At 49.0% G+C, this 22595-nt stretch overlaps 1 protein-coding gene across 1 annotated transcript; it reads left to right on the top strand.

The window, feature by feature from the left end:
• Nucleotides 1–777: 777 nt before the first annotated feature.
• Nucleotides 778–21873, top strand: JPH2 (junctophilin 2). Its single transcript, XM_021689214.1, has 2 exons — nucleotides 778–1156; nucleotides 21074–21873. Exons 1-2 carry the CDS (start codon nucleotides 778–780, stop codon nucleotides 21871–21873), a joined length of 1179 nt encoding a protein of 392 aa, XP_021544889.1.
• Nucleotides 21874–22595: the final 722 nt, after the last annotated feature.

The following is a 22595-nucleotide window of genomic DNA, read 5'->3' as shown; positions in this document are numbered from 1 at the left end:
CCGAAGGTGGAAGGGAGCTCCTACCCAGGGGGAAGAAAACCCATCCAATTGCCCCAGCTGCCTACACTTAGTTCTCAGCTGCCCTTCCTCGCCCCTCCAGCTACTCCCTGGGTCTGAAGCACTAGCCCGGTTTGAAACACCCCTCCCGCTTTGAAGGAGGCTGGGCTAGCCAGGGGGTTATTTTGGGAGCAGCTTCTGAGATCCAATGGCCTTGTTAGGGCAACAATGACCTTTCCATCCCAGGAGGAGGGCAGGATCCAGAGGGGCGGGGCAGCGGCAGGGAGATCGACAGCCCCGCACACCCACTGGGTGGAGAAGGGGGCCAGCCGGCTGCAGGAATTCAGCCTCAGGCTGGGGGCTGTCACCAAGGAAGAATTTACCCTCTTCGAAACAGTCTGGGGACCCCTCCACCCCACCCCTTTCACTGTGCTTCTTAAAGGGATCACACCGTTTTTCCTTTGACTCCAGGGAAGCCAGACTTGGGACACTCTATGGAGACTTTGAATCTTTCCCTCCTGCTTCCTTCCCAACTGGCAGCCTTCCTCTGGCTGGTTGAGTGGGGGCCTCCCAGGCATGGCACTGACCAGCCGACCCAGTGCTGACTTGGCTCCTGGGCTCATTCAGCCTCTGGTGGCATCTTGCTTTCTCCCTCCTGGGGCACAGTGGTGAGTCAGGGGCGCCCAGCCCTGAGTGTGCTTGGAGCGTGTCGCTGGCACCCCCCATCGCCCTCTCTCCCCCAAGCTGGAGGACGGTGAGGCTGTCAGGGGCTACGATGAGATGAGTGGGGGCCGCTTTGACTTTGATGATGGCGGGGCATACTGTGGGGGCTGGGAGGGGGGAAAGGCCCACGGACATGGACTGTGCACGGGCCCCAAGGGCCAGGGCGAATACTCGGGCTCCTGGAACTTTGGCTTCGAAGTGGCGGGCGTCTACACCTGGCCCAGTGGGAACACCTTCGAGGGATACTGGAGCCAGGGCAAACGGCATGGGCTGGGCATAGAGACCAAGGGGCGCTGGCTCTATAAGGGCGAGTGGACGCACGGCTTCAAGGGACGCTACGGAACTCGGCAGAGTGGCAGCAGCGGGGCCAAGTATGAAGGCACTTGGAACAATGGCCTGCAGGACGGCTATGGCACCGAGACCTATGCAGATGGAGGTGAGCCCAGCCTGGGGCCGGCAGAGCTAGTAGGAGCCAGACCAGTGGGGAAGACTGGTGGAGGGTGGGAAGAGGGAGGGGCAAGGTGACACAGAATCAGAAAAGCCAGGATGCTCTTTGCTGTGTGGCGTTGGGCAAGCTGCCTGCCTCTCTCAGCATCCATTTCCTCGTTAGTAAAGGTGGGGCTAATAACAGGGCCGTTGAGCAGTGTTCAGGACAAGACCTGCTGTAACACACTCAACACACATTCAGTAAAACCTAACTACTACTGTCTGCATGCTAGGATGACAAACAGCCATGGAATATACCCTGGCTTGTGCTCTAGAAGAATTTGGTTCTAATCTCAACTTTGCCATGAAAATTATTTTCAAGCAATAGATCATGAAGTATTTATTCATTCACCCATCCATCCATCCACCCACCCATCTCATCCATCCATCCACCCATCTATCCATTCACCCACCCATCTACTCATCCATCCATCCATCCATCCATCCATTGTTTTGTTTAGAGCATATTTCTGTGGTACCTCCTATTTGCCAGGTCATAAAAAGAGTTAGATTTGAAGAGGAATAAGATACAGCCCAAGGCTTCAAAGATAGACTCGTAGACAAACAATCATACACAAGTAGGTACAGAGTGCTGGGGCAGAGAAGTTAGATTTGAGGAGGTCAGGGACTGCTTTAGAACAGGTGACATCTGAGCTGGATCTTGTTGGGAAAATTGCTTTAGAGAGGGTGTGAGTGGGGAGAGAAATGAGTAAGAAGCTCAAAATCATGAGCGTGCCCAGGGGGTTAAGGAGATGAAGAGGAATTTTCTGTGGCAAAACAGCTGTGGGAAGTGGCAGAAAAGATATCATCACCTCATCCACTGAGCATGACTTTGCATATATCACTTAGTTGGGCCTCAGTTTCCTCATCCACAAAATGGGCTTTAGAATGTCAGGTGCTGCTCAAAATACCGTCACTAGACAGGCAGTATCAACATCATCTGTCCATCAGTTAAAAAAGCAAACTCAGGGACCCCACCTAGACCTGAATCTGAATCAGAATCTCTAAGGGTAGGCCCAGGCATTTGTTTTAACAAGCTCCCCTGGAAAATTTTATATACATTAACGTTTAAGAAGCATTGCTTTAAATCAGGCACTTGCAAACTATAGCTTAGCCGGCCAAACCGGCCTGATGCCTGTTTTCGTACAGCTTATAAGCTGGAAGTGGTTTTACATTTTGAAATATTTGGAAAAAATCAAAAGTAGAACTCTACTTTGTGACATGTGGAAATTATATGGAAGTCCCTACATAATATCCTTTTGGCCCACAAAGCCTATAATATTTACTATTCATCTATTTACAGGAACGTTGGCTGGCTCTGCTTTAAATGGTCATTCAGTTTCCTTCCAGCTCAGGATGCTTCTCTGAAGTCTCCTTAACATGCCCCACTGGGAAGAGGAGCTGACACAGATAACTCAAAAACTATAGCTGCTTTAAAGAAAATATTTTGGCGTCTGTCTGAAGGCATTCATAGTGTATCTGCCGCTCGTCTCCCCTCTTTAGGACAGAGGGCAGGAAGCGGGCAGGCTGGGAGTGGGTTTGTGCTGGAGCAGGAAGGAAGGAGCATGAACCAGCCCACGGGGGACGTTATGCTCAAGCTGAGGCCTGTGGGCCTATCCAGAGGGGCCTCAGGTACAGCATGGGCTCCCAACTGGGCTGTCCGCTGGGGGGTTGTCTGGCAAGGGCCTACCCTCAAATGTGTCTGAATGTGGGTGAGGTTGTGTCCCGGAGTTTCTGTGGGCACAGTGGAAGCGACACAGCCTTGGCTGGGATCGGACAGCGCTGAGGACAAATTCTGGCTCCACACTTCCTAATTCGGTGACCTTCAGCCGTTTGCTGAACCTCTACAGTTCGGTGCAACTCAATTCCCTGGATGTTTATGCTGGACACTGCGCTGAGCACTGGGAACAAGTAGGGAGCAGGCCCCAGTTTCTCTGGCTAGAACACGGAGATGATCCTTGAGTGCTTTGGGGTGTCAATTACCTATGCAAAGTGGTACCAAAGTAGGCCAAATGTTCCTTCCTTCCCTCTTTCCTCTCTCCAAACCAAGGTGTGTGTTGGGGGCCTGGGTGTGAGTCATAGAGACACATTTCTGAGAAACTATGGACTGATTTCCCAATATGTCTTAAAGGGGGGAAACCTATTCATTCACTCATTCATTCATTCACGCAACCAATATTATGGAGCACCAACTATGTGTGAGGCACCATCCCACAGCAAGTTCCAGGAGCCAGGGCAGTGAGCAAGCAAAGGTACGAAAAAAATAGAGAAGGAAGAGGATGACTTTTTGGATAGCGTGGTCTGGGAAGCAGGATGGGAGGCCTCCGGAGAGCGTAACACCTTCCAGGCGGGGAGGGAATGGCAGTTGCAAAGGCCCTGAGGCAGACCTGGACTTGGCATGCTTGAGGAACTGCAGGACCGCCAGGGTGGCAGGAATGGAGTGGATGAAGGGAACAGGCAGGGGCTGATGTTGGAGCTGTGGGTGTGAGCCAGATCACGTAGGCTTTGCAGAGCCCTGGGTTTGACTCTGGGTGTGCATGGGAGGTCTTCAGGCCAGGTTAACTGGAAGACTTGCTCCTCTGGTTTGTCAGAGGCCCAGACTCTTCTTCCAAATGAGACAGTCCCACATCCAGGGGCCCTGGAACTCTCACAGATCTCTCCCAAGCCACACACAAGGTGCAACTCTCCAAAATTAGATGTGGCCACTGCTTCGGAAAATCTCTTTAATCAACCTGTCATCAGTCCCCTGAGGGTTTGTTAAGGACCTGCCCTTTGCCCCATCCTGAGTAGTGCTGAAGAGAATGTAGACAAATAAGATCCTGTGATTAGAAACGGCTGGGAGTCGGGCAGCCGTGGGTTATTACCTTGGCCTATCCTATTATTGCATATTGTGGAGCCTTAGTTTCCTCACCAATAAAATGGACTTATGCTAATCTCTCCTAAGATTTCTCATGGGAAAAATGGGTACTCAATAAACGGTAGTTGCTATAGTTACTATTAACTCTCAAGAATTTGCTCAATAAATATGTACTGAGTGATTATTATGAAGCAAGCAGTATAGTGCTGGAGGGAGGAGTGTAGAAATGAACAGAATGGAAAGGGTCCCTACCTTCCATTCAATCTACAAGAAATCATACTATAGGGTGTCGGGTGCTACGCAGGAAAGTACTGGGGACTAAGGGATGAAGAGGCGGGCAACTAACCAGACTAAGGCAATCAGGGAGGCTTCTTGGAGTAAGTGGCAAGCTGGGCTCTGAAGTACGGAGTGAGGCAGGTGACAAGGGTGGAGGATGAGTGTTCCAGGTTGAGAGAACAGAGTGCACGAAAGCCAGGAAGTCTAGAATGTGCTGCCAGCCAGGAGATAAAGCTGAAACTTGCATCTTATCACCAGTTTTAGGAAGTACTGATCAAAGGGACAATATGTCCCATTCCTCCACTCCCCACCTTACCTTGCAGCCAAAGGAAACAGCAGTTTTCCAAACCGGAGGTATTGTCCCATTAACAGGTGGTAACCTCAATTTAGTGGGTCATGACCTGCATTTTTAAAAATGAAAGAACAAGAACAGAAAAGGCAGAGTGTTTCACAGAGCATAAGAGTATTGTTTGCTCAGCTGAAGATACATATACATACATAATGTGTGTGTGTACATGCATCGTGTGTTTCTTACATGGTGTATAAATGTATTTCTTACTGCAGGTCATGGTCAAAAAAGTTTGAAAATCACTGTTCTAAAGTGACTTCATGAAGCCACTGCCACTCCTACGGCCGCAGCCTCTCCCTCTCCTCCGCTCTCCAGCTCTCCCCTGGGAGGGGAAGGTGGTGAAGGCAAGGAGCTCCCACTCCCAAGCTCCCGAACCCTGCTGTAAGCCGCCTGGCACCCCTCCCCCGCCTATAGCCCTCTTCCTGCCCTGGCCATATATAGCCAAAGTAAAAATAGCTGCGGGCCTAAATCGCCAAAGCAAGCATACAGCCCGGCCTTAAGTAGTAATGCTCCTTTGGCTGCCTAGCTGTTCCCACCCCAGAGACCCACAGACTCCAGGCCTGGAAGGGCCACTGGTGATCTTTGCTTTCCGAGGTCCTTGACCTGGAGCCCTGGCCTTGGCGGCAGAGGCCCATCAGCGTGTAGGCAATATGTGTGCCTATGTGCATGGACTGTCTGTGTTTTTCCTCAGATAGCCATGGGATTCTCAAAGTACTCTGGTGTTAAGTTCCAGAAGCACTCAGCTAGTCAGTAATCCCTTCCCCAAAATGTGCAATGGAAAAACCAGGCCCAGGGGTGCCTGGGTGGCTCACTCGGTTAAGCGTCCAGGGCTCTTGATTTTGGCTCAGGTCATAATCTCGTGGGTGGTGAGATCGAGCCCTGCGTCAGGTTCCATGCTGGGTGTGGAGCCTGCTTAAGATGCTCTCTTTGCCTCTCCCTCTGCCCACCCCTTGCTCTCTCTCTCTCAAAAGCAAACAAACAAACAAACAAAAAACAAAACCAGGCCCAAGATGGACTTTGTTCGTAAAGCCAGTAATAATAATAATAATAATAATAATAATAATAATAATAGTTGATTTTTGGTGTGCTTACTATGTGCCAGGTGTTACTCTTGGCATGGAACATGTGTTATTTAAACCTTCACAACTGGGGCGCCTGGGTGGCTCAGTCAGTTAAGCATCTGCCTTTGGCTCAAGTCATGATCCCAGGGTCCTGGGATGGAGCCCCGTACTGTATTCTCTCTTACTGTCCTCTAACTAGTAAGAGGCAGAGATTGAATTTGATGGTAATAAGTAATAATTTAAAAGTTCATAGTATATGGGGCACCCAGGTGGCTCAGTTGGTTAAGCATCAGACTCTTGGTTGCAGCTCAGGTTATGATGTCATGATTGTGGGATCCAGCTTCGTATTGGGCTCTGTGCTCAGTGCGGAGTCTGCTTCAAATTCTCTCTCCGTCTCCCTCTCATTCACTCTGTCCCTCTCTCTCAAATAAATAAAAATCTTTAAAAAATAGTTCATAGTATAAGTCATTATTTTAATAAGTGATAAACAACTATACAAAGTAAGACTGGCTACATGATTTGTGAGACCCAGTACAAAATGAAGATGCAGGACCCTCTCTTCAAAATCATGAAGAATTTCAAGGTAATGACAGCAGAGCATTAAACCAAGCGCAGGGCCTTCGAAGCACAGAGCCCTGAGCAACGACAAAGGTGGGGGATGCTAGTGAGGCGGGCCTTGACAGTGGTCACAACCGCATCTACCACTTCTCGTGTCTTTACTCTATACCAGGCTCTGTGCTAAGAATCTTACATGCCTTATATTATTCAGGCTTCTTAATAACTCATTGACTACACTAGTGGCATTCAAATCTTTGCAGTTGCAACCTGCTATAAATTAGATATTTCACATCGTAATTCTGTACATACACACACAAAAATGTAAAACTGAAATAAATCCTCACAAAATAATATTTCCCTTCCTATATGCAGTGCTTGCTATTTTTTCTTTTATTCTATCTTGTCGAGAGAATTAAATGCTGCCCTGATAGAATAAAGCACTTACGATAGGGCTTGCCATGTGGTTAGTGCTTTTATTATTTTTAAATGCTGAAAAGTTGGTATTTTTATGTTTAACTGTGACAATTGGGTAAAAAACCCAAGGCTCTGCTCTCTGGATCCAATTTTCTTTCTCTTGCCCAAAGCTGATGACTTAAGCTCATTTTAACCCAACTGACTGTGAACATGGGAGCAAAATGAATTTGCCAGGATAGGGGCCTGCGCAATACCTAGTGTCACATTATCTGGGCCTGGGATATGTGTTCCCTGAAGCAACTTCATTCATTCATTCATTCATCCGTCCATTCACTCATTCACTCATTCATTCTCCAAAGGAGTATCTTTTCTATTGATCTGTTTGTCTACCTTTATGCCAGGATCACACTGCCTTTGTTATTAGAGCTTTATAGTAAATTTTAAAATCAGAGTAAATCCTCCAACTTCGCTTTTTTCAATTGGGTTCTTCTAGGTCATTTCCATTTCCATATACATTACAAAATCAGCTTATTGATTTCTACTAAAAAGCCCAATGGGAATTTGATTAATAATGCATTAGACCCATTTATCAATTTGCAGAGAAAGGACAACTTAATGGCAATGAGCCTTCCAATTCATGGACATGGTATATATCCCTATTTATTTGGTCTTTAATTTCACTTAGCAATGTTTTGGAGTTTTCAGTGTTTTGCACATCTGTTTTGTTGAATAAAATTCATAAGTTTTTAAAATGATACTGTAAGTGGAATTTTAAATTTCACTTTTCCAATTGTTCATTGCTAGGTTATAGAAATGCAATTATTTTTGTACATTGACTTTGAATCCTTTTACACTGCTAAATTAATTTCTTAGTTCTAGTGGGATTTTTCTTCTTTTTTGGATTTAAAAGGAACATATTTTAATTTAAAATTTCTTGATTGCTATTAAAAACCAAGTGTGGAAGTCCTAAGAGAGTCTGACAGGGGCACTCGCAGCTTACAGTAGCCAGATCTGGGTTCAAATCCCAGCTGTGCCACTTCTTAATTCTATGAATGTGGGCACATACGTAACCTCTCTGAGCTCCCATTTCCTTTTTTTCATTAGAGATGTCAAAATCTTCAAAATATGGTTGAAACAATGAAATGAGATAATACATAAAAAGCATTTCACATACCGCCTGGCACCTAGAAAGTGCTAAAACTATTCCCCTTTCTGCATTTCCTTCACAGTCTAGAGGGTGAGTTAATTCAGGATGGCCTGAACCACAGCTGTTTTGGGGAGACTGTTTCAGCACAGAAACTAGCTTTTGGCTTTGGAGCAGTTAATAAGCTAAGACTTTGATTCGATTAGTTCTGCCTTGAGTCCTGCCAGTGTAGATGGAACTCATGCCAGGCACGATTCCATTTCGAATGTAGAATCAGCATAATTTAACCTCATCTTGAAAATCTCATGTCCCAGTTCACAGCCAGGGGGCCAGCATGACAGCCGGCTGAGTTGCTGTCACGGCAGCTTCTTGGCTTTATCTGGGACCCCAGGGGAGCAGAGCGGACCCTCAGCAAGACAGGGAAGTGGACACAATTAGTCTTTCTTCTCTGCAGCCTTGCCTTCTGTGATGCGTGTGTCCAATTGGCCAAATCTCTGCACACATGCTCCTGTCCAAGGCCAGGCCCTTGCGATTCATCAAGCTTGCTTGTTTCCAGAGACTGCTAATTCTGTGGTCCCAGCAACTGTTCCCTGGACCAGCCCTTGCTGCCACACCCTTGTGAGGAATGTTGAGTCTCATTTTCTGAGGGCCCTGGTTGAGGTTGGGGTGCAGGCTGAGCGGGACAGAGTTGCTTCCTGCCGTAGGCCAGAGGGCTGTCCTTGTCCTCTCCTATCCCTTCCGAAGCCAGAGCCACAGAGTAGGTGGACAGTTAGGTCTGGTCACAAGTGAAGCATCCAGGACCCCTACTTGTTCCTCTATAACTGAGACTTGACTGACCCAGACCCACCTGGCAAAATCCATAGAATGATCCAGGGGCTGTGGGAACTCTAGAACCCCCTTCCCTCCAGACAAGTAGAGAGCACCTTGTGCCTGGATGTATTCAAGCATATGCTGCCGACTGTCATATGGACAGTATATACTGGGGGTGACACACTGAGGCCTGAGGGCTGCAGACAGCCTGCAGGAAATGTTCTGTTTGGTATATACAATGTTTTTATTACTTTCATTTTTTTAAAGTTTTATTTATTTTAGAGAGAGAGTGAGCGAGCATGAGCAGGGGGAGGGGCAGAGGGAGAAAGAGGGAGAGAACGCTCATGCAGACTCCCCGTTGAGCGGGGAGCCCAACATCAGGCTCAATCCCAGGACCCCGAGATCATGACCTGAGCTGAAGTCAGGACCGCACTCAACCGACTGCACCACCCAGGCGTCCCTATGACTTTTATTTTTTAATTTATTTAATCTATTTTTTAAAGATTTATTTATTTGAGAGAGAGAGAGTACAAGAGTGCAGGGTGGGAGGGGCAGAGGGAGAGGGAGAGAGTGTTCCAAGCAGATCCGCGCTGAGCGCGGAGACTGATGCGGGGCTCGATCTCACAACGCTGACATCACAACCTGAGCCGAAACCAAGAGTGGGACACTCAACCGACTGAACCTCCCAAGTGCCCCCATGACTTTTATTTTTAATTTGAATCCTTTATGGATATACCATCTTAACAAAGTGATCAAATTTCACATCGTTGATGACAGGACAGCCTTACAGTATAGGCCCTTGATGGGAAAAGCGCACAACATCCACTATTCCTGCCGAGAAGGTGTGGAGAGCGGGCCGTGTATGCAGAGACCTGTAGGCCATCGTAAGACTCTGGCTTTTCCTCTGAGAAAAATGAGGCCTATAAAAGTGACATGATCGACCTTGTTTAAAGGGATTCCTCTGGCTACTGTGTTGAGAGACTGTTTGGGGAAGAGGAGGTGATACAAAAAGGGTAGAAGCAGGGAAGCGAATTATTGCAATCTTACGGGTGAGAATACAGGCTTGGGCCACCACCTTGTAGCAGCGGAGGTGGGGAGAAGGAAGTAAATCCTGGATCTGTGTTGAAGGTAGAGTCATTAAATTTTGCTGATAGACTGGACTGAGGGAGTGAGAGAAAGAGGAGTCAAGGCTTTGGCCTAAGCCATGGAAGGATGACATTGCCCTGACCTGAGATGGGCCAAGTGTTCAAAGAGGGAAGGTCAGGAGCTTGGTGTTGGACATTACGGGTGAGAGATGCCTGTTGCACATGCCATGTGGGCATGAGGGCTGTGGGCAGGCCTGAGCATAGAAAGGAGGCCTGAGTGACCCGTGTGGGGTCCTTTGAACCCAGACTCTCTCCCCTTGATTTCTTTTACCTCTCCTACACCCAATTATTTCTTTTTTTTTTTTTAAAGATTTTATTTATTTGAGACAGAGAGAATGAGAGAGAGAGAGCACATGAGAGGGGGGAGGGTCAGAGGGAGAAGCAGGCTCCCTACCGAGCAGGGAGCCTGATGCGGGACTCGATCCAGGGACTCCCAAGATCATGACCTGAGCCGAAAGCAGTTGCTTAACCAGCTGAGCCACCCAGGCGCCCTACACCCAATTATTTCTGATTCCCAAGGCTCTCAGGATTATTGAGCTGACTCAGAGCCTGGTGAAGGGACTTCCACCCAGGCCACAGGTCCCCAGGACTGGCAGCACCCAGGTGATGTCACTTGTTTAATCCCATTTCTTGTATGAGCTGTGGGGTGTCATCTGGGGTAGCAGCCTCTGGATGTGGGGGTGGTGGAGCCCTGCAGGCTATGGGGACTTGTCATATACCCGCTGTAACCTGACCTTGCTCCCAGGAGCTAGTCACAAACACTGCTAACTACTCTGCTCTGGGTTACTTCTCAGCGATCCTGGGAAATCAGGGACAGTGGAACTTTGATAGGTAGCAGCATTTGGGAGCCATGGGAAGGGACTATGGTGCCACCTCGCAGGCAAGCCAGAGAGCAAGGCATTAGGATTCAGTATCATGATTGATTAGCAATGTCTGTTGTGGTCACAGGGTGGGTAAGAGATGGCCCATATGACAGATTACTTGTTGCCTTGAACTAGATGGTCTTGGAAGGCCACTCCAACCTGTGACCTCGGGATTGAAATAGTCTCACTTACCCCGAGTTGAGGTTGTCTATAAACGTGTTACACATTTGCAGATATTGGGAGGGAACATGACAGTCTGTATTACATGTGGGGTCTGGCACCAGCTGCTACCATCTCATGAGAGCCCATCCCTATATTTTCAGAAATTTTGCAAGCTAGCTGTTCAACTGTGGCCTGACTAGCCACTGTGGGTATATTTACATGATGGAACTTGGCTAGCACTACAAATTAGGGTTGTTTGTTTATTTTTCCAAAGAGCTATTCTACTAGCATACCACTGAACATTGTACTAATATGAAATGCCCATTTTTTCCTTCTCATCCAGATTGAGGGTAACCAACCATTCTGCTTTGCCTGGGAACTGTCCTGGTTTTAGTACTGAAAGTCCTATGTCTTGGGAAGCCTTTCAATCTAAGGCAAACTAGGTCACCTTGCAATTCTCTCCCATGAAGTGAAGGGAGCCAACATTTGTTGAGAATCTGGTATCTCTGCTAGAGAACCCATGTAAACCCTCCAGCAACCCTGCAAAGTAAACTTGCACTGCTTACTTTACTGACCAGAGATAGACTTAAAGAGAACGTGCCCAAGGCCATGAACATGTGCACTCATCTGATAGTATCTGCTGAATGCCTTCTATGTGTCAGTCATTGCATTGAGTGCTTGGGATGCTTTGGTGAGTATGGCAGTCTTGGTCCCTGCCCTCAGAAGCTTGTGTTCTAACAGCAGAGATCAGCATTGGACAGCTAGTTAATTACAAGTGGGATAAGCAATTTGAAGGGAAAGCAGAAGAGTGGATGGGTGTAATGGGAACATGATCTGGTCTGCTAATCACGGAAGGCTTCCTTGAGGAAGTAGTGTCATGGCTAAGATCTGACGGATGAACAGGGGATAGCTGGGTAACAGGAGCTACACAGTGCCAGACAATAGGAGTGAGGACAAAGGCTTGGAGGTGGGCACAAGAAAAGGCTGTTGTGTTCAAGAAAAGGCAGGAGCACAGAGACTGAGAAAGAGTGGAGTCAGTGAGGCTGGAGGGTTGGCAGGGCCCAGATCATGAGGGCTTTGTGGGTCACAGTGCAGAGTTTGATCTCATCCTTATGGTAGATACTGCCGGACACCCTCAGATACTGCTCCAGAGCAGGATCCTCCTTCCCCCCAACCTGCTGCCAGGAGTGCTGGTTGCTGATGGCTCATAGTGGGGCACTGTTGTCTGTCAAAAGGAGTTGCCTAGCTCTGTGGGCAACCCATAGCTAATGAGTGCTTGATACAGGAGTTCAAAGACCCAGCCTCCTTGGACAACTCTGAAGGGCCATAGCAGCTCCAGAGATCCCCATGGACTCAGTGGAAGCCTTGGTTGCAACAGTTCAACTTCCTCTGCTGTTGAATCCTGCTTCCTCATAGATGTTCATCCCAAGAGCATTCCCCCCAAATCATTCACATACAATCTTTGCTTGAGGACCCAAGACCATCCTCAAGGCACTCAGAAGCCACTGCAGGGTTTTAGGTGGGATCACCTGGTCAGATCCACATCTTATTAAAGAGATGACTCTGGCAGCAGCAAAGGGTGGACTGAAGTATCAGGGGAGGTGAGAGATCAGGGAAGATGCTCTTATAGTAAACCAGGGAGAATTGCGCAGCCCGGACCAGATGGATGAGTTGGAGATAAAGAGAAGTGGGGGAAATTAAAGCAATATTCAGAGTCAGGCCTGTCTGTTTCCAAAGCCCAAACAATTTCCATTATTCTGCTGCCCCCAAAGACGTCTTAGGCCTGGCTTGCTTTCTCAGGGACACTGGGTCCATGGTCTTTATCAAGGTGGGTTAGAGCCAAGCTGGGGTGGGTCCCCTATACTCGGGAGCATCTATATATCTATATATAGGTATCTGTGGCATATGGGCATGCCTGTTCACCACCAAGTGTATTGGTTTACCTGGTCCAATTCTGGTGTACCTGGACAAGAGCCACTGACCCCTGGACTCTCTGGTGATCAGTCCCCTACCTGCCATTCTCCATCTGAAACCCTGTCTGAAATCTGCTGATGACACTTCTATGGTCCTGTCCAAAGATCTTGTCCTAAGATCTGACCCTATGTGAGAGAACTTAGAGAAGGACTAGGGATGGCTATTAGCCCAAATAGATGAGATAGAGACAAGATAGCTATCATAGGAGGTAAGAAGTGACAAATGTCTCAAGCAATGAGAGTATGGAGGAAGGAAGATAGCCCAGGAAGGTTTCCTGAAGGAGGTGGCTTTGAAGCTGGGCTTTGGTGGATTTGGGAAGACAAAACTAGGAGGGTGACTTGGGACCAGGTCATGAAGACACTGGACTATCAGGTCAGGACTTACATAGGCAGCAGGGACCCCCCACTCCACCCCCGGAGAGGAGCTAGTCATGATTCTTCTCTCTCCATCTCTGTTCAGTCCTCCAGGGATATTGATGTTCAGATTTTAGACAGTCTTCTAGAAATAGGCAGGTGTCACTGGCCAGAGGGGGTGGTGTTCTCAGTGTCCATTCTGTATTTGGAGGCAGAATCCCTGATCTGGCCCACATGTCTCTTCTCTATTTCAAAGTGGACTCTGGATCTCCTAGACTTCCCTTGGGCTTCTGAAATGGTTGGCTTCCTTCAGAGATGAGGTTTGGGTGAGGGTTTTCAAACCTTTCAAACTAAGTCATTTAAATTCTTAGTTTGAATTATTCCAACTATGAAATCAGAATGATGACACCTATACTTGTTAGGATATATTTTTTTGTCTGCAGGTAATAGAAAATCCTAACCCCAAGTGAGTTAAACAAGTACTTTCTATAGAAATATAATGTGGGCTACATATGCAATTTAAACTTTGCTAGTAGCCGTATTTAAAAAGGTGAAATTAATTTTAATAATATATTTTATTTAACCCATTACCCAAAATATTATCATCTCTACATGTAATCAATATATAATTATTAGTGAGATATTTTACATTCTTTTTGGGGGGGTACTAATTCTTTGCAATCTGGTGTTCAATGGCCACCTACGTCTGGTGGCTACCATACTGGACAGCATGACTAAAACAATAAGGATATTTATGATCTCATGTAAAGAAGAATCCAGAGGTAGGGCAGTCTCAGGCTTGGTTGACTTGGAGCTTCAACAGTGTCAACAAGGGCCCAGATTCCTGCCACATTTTGCTCTGCCATCCATCGCGTCAGCTCTGTTCTCAGTAGCTCCCCGCATGGTACCAAGTCGACTACCACAGCTCCAGGGGTCACCTCCACATGCAGCGACACCCAGCAGCAGAAGACTATGTTTCTGCATGTTTCTCTTTATAAGAAAGAGGAGCTCTTTTCTGCTGCCCCTCTGGTCTTGATGCTGGATTTCATCAAATGCTCACATTGAATCTGATCATTGGCAAGGTGAGTAGATAGGAAGTCTGGCTGAGAGCAGTCAGGATCTACCCCTGCATAGGGAGCCTTTCTCTAAGGCCCAGGGAGGAAGGCTGGGTTGCAGAACAGAATGAGGTTCCATCAGCACAGGAGAGGTCTGCAGTTGGGTAACAACCAGGATCACAACACCTGCCAGGCACAGAAAGTTACAGGTTTGACCGAAGGAACGGAGCCCACTGGTTAACTGGAGGTCAGCGGAGAGGTTTCACAGCTCTTACTCAAGTTGCATATTAAAACCATCAGAGGTGCTTTATAAAAACTCCAGCATCCACATCATTTAAATCATACTCTCTGGCCAGGAGGGTGGATCTTGTGCTATAGATGTGGCTTCCATAAGCTACTCTGTCATGTGTGTTTAGAGGGTGGAAGTAGGTCTCGCTGATGAACAGACTTCCCAAATTCTCTTCCTCCCAAGGACAGAAGCTTTAAGGCGTCCCGAGTCAGAGAGGTGGCCAAGTCAGCCAAGCCTGGGCATTCCAGGGGAGAAGCCTGCTTTCTCACAAGCAAGCAGACCAAGGCGGGAAATGGAGCTGGTCTCATTCTCTCCCTCTGAGTTCTTTCTGTCCTCCCTGGCTCCTTTTCATCTCTCCAGTTAATCCTGTCTGGGCCAGGTTTCTGAGCAAAGATTCTGGCCTGGCAAAAAGCTAACGTTTATGGAGCGCTTACTGCGTGCCAGCATCCTCACATATGGTTCACTTAGTCTGTGGTCAGCCAATCCTCCCCCACCGGCCAAGGTACACATTTATTTCTGATGGTCAATTAAATCCAGTCTCTCTGGCACTCGACTCCAAGCCCCTTGAGGGCAGAGATCGTGTGTCTTATTTACCACTGTGTCCCAGCATCTAACACCAAGAATGCAGCATCCACAGCAAATACTGAATTCGAATAAAAGAGTGAACAATAATCTGAAATAGATACCATTACCTCCATCTTCAGAAGGACAAACGGAGGCTCAGTAGGCTTAAATAGTTCACGCATGTTCTAGAACTATTTGGTGTCAGAGTGAAGGTTAAAACCCAGGGTATTGGGGGCGCCTGGGTGGCTCAGTCATTAAGCGTCTGCCTTCGGCTCAGGTCATGATCCCGGGGTCCTGGGATCGAGCCCCACATCGGGCTCTCTGACCCGCAGGAAGCCTGCTTCTCCCTCTCCCACTCCCCCTGCTTGTGTTCCCTCTCTCACTGTGTCTCTTTCTGTCAAATAAATAAATAAAAACAAAACAAAACAAAAAAACCCCAGGGTATTGTATACTAAACCAGAAGGGCAACCGCAGCAAGAAGGTGATATTCAGGTTTTATAAAATTTAGGAGCCTGCTGTGAGGGACAGAACTTTGTTATGGCCTTCACAAGACTTTTACATGTACCCCAATAATTCCTGGGGTTTGGGCTGCTAAATCTAGACCTGAACAGCCAGTCACTACTGAGTCACCTATCACGTGCTGAGGCATGAGGGAAAAAAGAAAATGTGGTTCCTGCCCCTGGAAGAATGGGAAGGTGTCACTGAGGAGAAGACGCAGATTCATCAGACATTTACTGTGGGCTTCCTTGGGCCTGGAACTATGCCAAAAGCTGGAATCGTAGCAGGAGTAAGCTGGATATGGCTCCCTCCCTCTTGGAAACCAAAGTCCAGTGGGAAAGGCTTATAGTGAACAGATGATCTTAGTAATTATTTAACTGCAATTGGGAGAAGTACCAAGAAGAAGTACAGGGCGACATGACATCACGTAGCAGTACTCAGGGGGTAGGGCTCAAGAAATCCTCCCAGATGACGTCACATTTAAGCTGAAGCTTGAAATATCAATAGAAGTTGGCCAAGGGAAGAGAGGAGAAGATGCTGGGGGGGGGGGGGGGCATGTGCAAAGGTCCTGAGGTGGAAAGGCAAGTGTGACTGGAGAGTTGTTCAAGATGAGTCAGGAGAGGTGGTCAGGGGCAGCCACACCAGGCCTTGAAGCCTGCTGAGAATCTTGCCCCTCACCCTGAGTGGGCAGTGGGAAGTCTCACAGAGTCTATAAGGCCAAGTGAGGGGGCCAGCCCAAAGGTTATCAGGAGGCACTTCCTTCCACAGAAAGCTCCTCTCAGCCAGATGGCTGTGGGCGGGGTCCTTCTGCTCCCTCTCTTCAGATGCGGATGCATTCTTCCTGTCCCCAGGGAGAACTGTCCTGTCTTAGAGAGAGTCAGGCTGGGGATGGCCCAGCACTTGGCTTTTCCCCCTTCCCAGGGCCCCATCACTCCCAGCCTCCCCTGGGTGTCTGTGCCTCTTGCCACTTGCTTGTAAGTTTCCTAATATAGCCTGGCCGTTTCCTCCCCAACTGGTGGCCAAGAGCCGCTCTCCTGTTGCAATCTCAATTTTTCTTGGGCTTAAAGGGACCATGTCAGCCCATCTCATGCCAACTTTAAGCTAAAGGTAGATTGGCTGATTTAATTTCACAAACTTGTCTAATCCAGAGATTAGATGTCTTCTGCTTTCTCCCAGTTTACCATCTTCTCTGTTCTACTCTTGTTCACTTTCTCCTTTCACAGATTTTTTTTTCTTCTTTCTTCTGAGCACAGCGGAAGGAGCACAGCTAAACATGGATGTGAGTTTTGGTGTATTTATTAACTGTGTTGCCTTGAGTGAGTCTTATAGGAACCATTAAATACCTCTCTGGGAGTGAGCCATGCAGATTTCTGGAGGAAGAACATTCCAGGCAGAGGGAGCAGCAAACAGAAAGGCCCCGAGGCAGGACCGTGGCTAATGTGTGGGAGGAACAGCAAGGAGGCCTTTGTGGCTACAGTGGACTGAGGGAAAGGGGAGAACTGAGGGAGGTGAATGAGGACAGAGCAGTGAGGGGGATGCGATCAGGTAGGGTCCATGGATCACTAAGGACTTCAGCTTTTCCTCTGAATGAGAAGAGGCAGAGCAGTGTTGTGATTTTGACTTTATTACAGTTGAACTGAATCCCCATGATAGGTGTGCTAGGAATGGATAGAGGAGCACAGGGTGGAAACAGACCATCGTGCCCACCATTATGAAAATCCCGGCGAGAGACAAGGGTGGCTTGGGCTACCATCTAGTAGCAGTGAGGGTGGTGAGAAGTGGCTGGATTTCAGATGCACTTGGAAAGGAGAGTTGACAGGATTTCCTGATGGGTATTTGCAGAATGCTGTACTGGGGTGTTTGTGTTTTGGTGTTTTTTTTCCTCCTTAAAAGTTAATTAATTAATTAATTAATTATTAAATCACAGTATAGTTCTCATGCAATAAAATGTATTTCAAGTGTACAGTCTTGACAAATGCATACACCTGTGTAACCACCAGCACATCAAGGTATAGAACATTTCTGTCAATTCAGGAAGTTCCCGTATGTCCCTTTGCAGTGGATCCCTCCTACCCACAGCCCTGGTAACCACAGATCTGCTTTCTTTCACTCTACATTAGCTTTTACCAGCCTTTGATGTAATTGGAATCACACAGTTTGTATTCGTTCATCTCTGGCTTTATTCGCTTAGCGTGTTTTTGAGATCCATGCTGTACAATCAGTCTATTCCTTTTTAATGCTGACCAGTATTCCACTGTGTGGCTGACTACCTGTCCATCCATTTACCAGATGATGGACATTTGGGTTGTTTTTATTTTGTTGTTGTGGTCTCCTTTTTAATCTTCCCCTGGACTCTAAAAAGTGGGTATTATTTTTCCATTTTCCAGATAAGCAAATTGAGAATCAGAAGTAACTTGTTCAAGGTTCTCCAGATTAGATGATGTCTGAAATCAGTTTGTCTTGGACTTCACATCTTTATCTGTCCCCCTGCCTCCCATACAATGTGACCACATGGGAATGAGCTTGGAAATGGGAACATATTAGTTTTCCATCTATCCATCTCCCCATTTGATCATCCCCTGCACCATGCTCTCATTTCTCTATTCTTTGCAATTGCCACACATGCCCATTTGAACTGGTTTCAAATCCAGTTCTGCTCCTTCCTTACTGGGTGACTTTGGACAAGTCACATAACCTCTCTGAACCATTCCACCTGTGAAATGGAGATCATAATTATATCTTCCTCTATGAGATAATGCCCAGTGATACTGCCTTTCTCTGTCTCTCTCCACTTCTCTTTGGCCCTTTTACAGTTCATATTCTATGGTCATTGGTTTTTCATGGCTGGACATTGAAGGGAGTTCTGATGTCCCTCTCCCCACTGGCTGCTCCTGCCTGCTGTACAGAGAGACTGCAAGAACTGGGGACCCTCCCCAGCAAATTAAACCAGATTTTCTGGGGGTGAGGTCCGGAAATTGGTATTTTTTAGAGCTTCTGAAGGGCAGCCAGGATAGAGAACTGTGGGCTCAGAGCGTGAGCTTTGGCCATCAGACAGATTTGGGTTTGGATTCTGCTTCCTTGCCCAAGTCAGTTAACCTCTCAGACCACCATCTTCCTCTTCCATAAATAAGCATCATCACTGGGACCCACCTGATAGGACCTTTGAGAGGTTTCAATGAGCCCTGGGCACTCTACATGACTCTTAATGGGGTTTCTTCATGCAGAAGGGGCTGGGGGAAGGACAGGACTGGAGGCCTGAGCTGGAGCAGCCTGTGCCGGGAGGGACCGGGCATGTGGAGTCACGTGGACGCACTCTCCTTGACCTGCAGAGTCACGGTGCCCAATTCCTAGAAAGCCAGCATTTCAAAGTTAGGCCAAACTTTAGAAAGTTTCATATCCAACACGTCATTGACAGACAGGGCAATTAAGGCCTTAAGAAGGGAAGAGAGTTGCCCAAGGTCACACAATGAGATGGAGTTTCCAGACAAGTTCAGCCAATCAATCAGCAAATTATTTATGGAGCACCCCTATGTGCCAGGCCCTATTCCAGCTGTTGGGGCTGCACTGGAGACCAAAACAGGAAAGATCCCTGCCCTCATGGAGCTTCTCTTCTAGTGGGGAAAGGAAAGCAATGAATATAATAATTAAGTCATATGATATGTTAGAAAAGGATACATACTATAGAAAACAGAAGTAGATCGGGGAATACCTGGGTGCTTGTGGAAGTGCAGGCAGATCTGGAGGAAAAGAGTTCCAAGGAGAGGGAACAGCCGGTGCAAAGGCCCGAAAGCACACCTGTTGGGCGGAGCTTAGGAATTCCCTTACCTGGCTCACTGTTTCAGTTCCCTACCCATGCTGGGCATTTGCTGGGAAGAAGGCCATTTGGGTTTTTTTTGGTTAACTAGGGTAAAGCAGAAGCTTGTGTTTAAAACAAAGGCTCTGAATTTCCTCCCTCAACTCAGTGAACATTATGGCAGGCACTGTTCTAGGCTGAACAAAGGCAGGGACCTGGCTTTCAGTGGACTACTTACACAGACTGTTGTTCCCAGGAGCTCACGTGCTCACACTAACGGACACACAGGGCCTCCACTGCGGGTATCTCCTTGTACACAACACTATCCTGCACACACATGGTCTCACACAGTCTCGGTTTCCCTAATGCCCACAACCTCATACACTCAGCCTCAAGTGCTACATATTACTCTGTGCTTTAACACTGAGAGAGCTTTGCACACTCAGAACCTCCCACACACCCATAATGTCACCTCCAGGAACTTGGACACTTACCCCACTGTGTACACACTGTATTGCACACTCATGATCTCGTATAATCAAAAGACACTGACATGCACGTCCATAAAAGTCTTCTATACACATGGCCTTGCACAGATACACACTCTCACATGCTTTCCAACAGTCCTATGCTCTCTAGCATTCACACTACTCTGTGAACTCACTGTCTTATCCTTTCATGAGCTTGAACATGCACATCACCTTGCACAATAGGATGACTGTGCACATGCATTTAACCTCACATACCAACAGATGTGGCTGCTTACACCACTCCACACTCTTTGAATTTCTAATGGTTTTGCACCCTCACTCAACTTTGCCTTTCCTTACACACTCAAGACCTCAAATACTCTCATGACCTTATGGTACATCCATTATGTCACACTCATGTGATCTCAGTCACGCTCTGTGTGCACACTGCCTTGCACACTCATGATTCAACATGCTCCCACTACCTTGCACACTCCCACACATGCAAATATTCACCCTACCACACAAACTCACTGTCTTGCCCAGTCACTCTCTTGCATGTTCAGTCTCTCCTGGGTGTTTCAAAATCTGTGCACTCACCCAAATTCACACTCACCAAACCTCGCCTGGTTGGACAACTTCACACTTTAAAACTGACAGATCCTATTTTGCACACTTGTGACCTAGCTGTGTTCCTACCAACAGAAATATTCACACCATTGTGCAAACTGCTTCTGGCCACCCACTCATGTCCTGGAACACTTGTTTAACGGCATGCACTCTGGGAGCTCACACAGCTTCACACACTGATATGACTCACACGACCTCACTCTGTCTCGCCCACTGTGACCCGGCCATGTGGCCACCACCGGAAATATTCACACCATCGCGCGCAAACTCCTGGCCGTCCACTTGTGTCCTCCCACACTCGTTTAGCCGCATGCACTCCAGGGTCTTGCCTGCTCACACAGCTTCACACACTGACAGGACTCGCACGACCTCACTCTGCCTCGCCCACGGTGACCTTGTGCGTTCCCACCGCCGGGAGTATTCACACCCCTGCGTGATCGCCTCCCGGCTTGCCCACTGACGTCCTCGCACCGTCACGGACGGCCCCCCTCCCCACCCCAGCCTCGCCGGCCCTCCCACCTGCGCGCTGCTCGCCCGGTCCGCCGCCCCGCGCCCGCAGGGCCCGCGAGCCGGCCACTGACGCGCCCTCTCCTCGCCCGCAGGGACCTACCAGGGCCAGTTCACCAACGGCATGCGCCACGGCTACGGCGTGCGCCAGAGCGTGCCCTACGGGATGGCCGTGGTGGTGCGCTCGCCGCTGCGCACGTCGCTCTCGTCCCTGCGCAGCGAGCACAGCAACGGCACGGTGGCCCCGGACTCGCCCGCCTCGCCCGCCCCCGACGGCCCCACGCTGCCCCCCGCCGCCATCCCGCGCGGCGGCTTCGCGCTCAGCCTGCTGGCCAACGCCGAGACGGCGCGGGCGCCCAAGGGCGGCGGCCTCTTCCAGCGGGGCGCGCTGCTGGGCCGGCTGAGGCGCGCCGAGTCGCGCACGTCGCTGGGCAGCCAGCGCAGCCGCGTCAGCTTCCTCAAGAGCGACCTCAGCTCGGGCGCCAGCGACGCCGCGTCCACCGCCAGCCTGGGCGAGGGCGCCGAGGGCGCGGAGGGCGCCGACGAGGCCGCGCCGTTCGAGGCCGACATCGACGCCACCACCACCGAGACCTACATGGGCGAGTGGAAGAACGACAAGCGCTCGGGCTTCGGCGTGAGCGAGCGCTCCAGCGGCCTCCGCTACGAGGGCGAGTGGCTGGACAACCTGCGCCACGGCTACGGCTGCACCACGCTGCCCGACGGCCACCGCGAGGAGGGCAAGTACCGCCACAACGTGCTGGTCAAGGGCACCAAGCGCCGCGTGCTGCCGCTCAAGAGCAACAAGGTCCGCCAGAAGGTGGAGCACAGCGTGGAGGGCGCCCAGCGCGCCGCCGCCATCGCGCGCCAGAAGGCCGAGATCGCCGCCTCCAGGTAGGCCCCGGGCTGGGCGCAGGCGGGGTGGGCCTTGCTGGGGTAGGGGTTCCGGGCAGGGCGACCCGGGAGGCCCAGGCTCTGAGCCTGTTCTGCTTCTTTCACCATCAGGGGTACCCCCTGACCTTTAGAGAGTTAACTGGAGGCACTTTTGGTCCCTGTCCATCCATCCACCTGTCCACTCATCCATCCACTCAACTACTCCTGTCCACCCATTCACCCAACCCTCCATTCACTTAACCCTTCCATTCATCCAGGCTTTTTCTTTTTCTTTCTTTCTTTTTTTTTTTTTTTAAGATTTTATTTATTCATTTGAGACACAGGGATAGAGAGAGAGAGAGAGAAAGTATGAGCAGGGAGAGAGGCAGAAGGAGAGGGAGAAGCAGGCTCCTTGCTGAGCCAGGAGCCCGACGCGGGGCTCGATCCCAGGACCCTGGGATCATGACCTGAGCCGAAGGCGGACGCTTAACCATCTGAGCCACCCAGGTGCCCCATCCAGGCTTTCTAATAGCCACCTGAACAACCATCTCTTCACCCCACCTACCCACTCCACTTTCTGTTTACCCATTCATCCTCCAGACACCGGTCCAGCCACCCAGTCATCCATTCCTTCACCCAGTCCCTTGTTCACCTAACTTCTCCACTAACCTCCTGAATAACCCCTCCGTGAGGACAACAACCTCGTCACTCAGCCTCTCTGACATCTACCTGGACAACCACCCATGC

The sequence above is a fragment of the Neomonachus schauinslandi genome, chromosome 10 (assembly GCF_002201575.2).
Source record: "Neomonachus schauinslandi chromosome 10, ASM220157v2, whole genome shotgun sequence".
NCBI lineage: Eukaryota > Metazoa > Chordata > Mammalia > Carnivora > Phocidae > Neomonachus > Neomonachus schauinslandi.
This window is presented reverse-complemented; position numbering and strand designations above follow the sequence as displayed.

Bases quoted from the DNA above. Each gene is read 5' to 3' on its own strand.
- JPH2 (XM_021689214.1), top strand. From the start codon at position 778: ATGAGTGGGGGCCGCTTTGACTTTGATGATGGCGGGGCATACTGTGGG. The intron at 1,157-21,073 runs GTGAGCCCAGCC...CCTCGCCCGCAG, and splicing joins CGAGACCTATGCAGATGGAG to GGACCTACCAGGGCCAGTTC.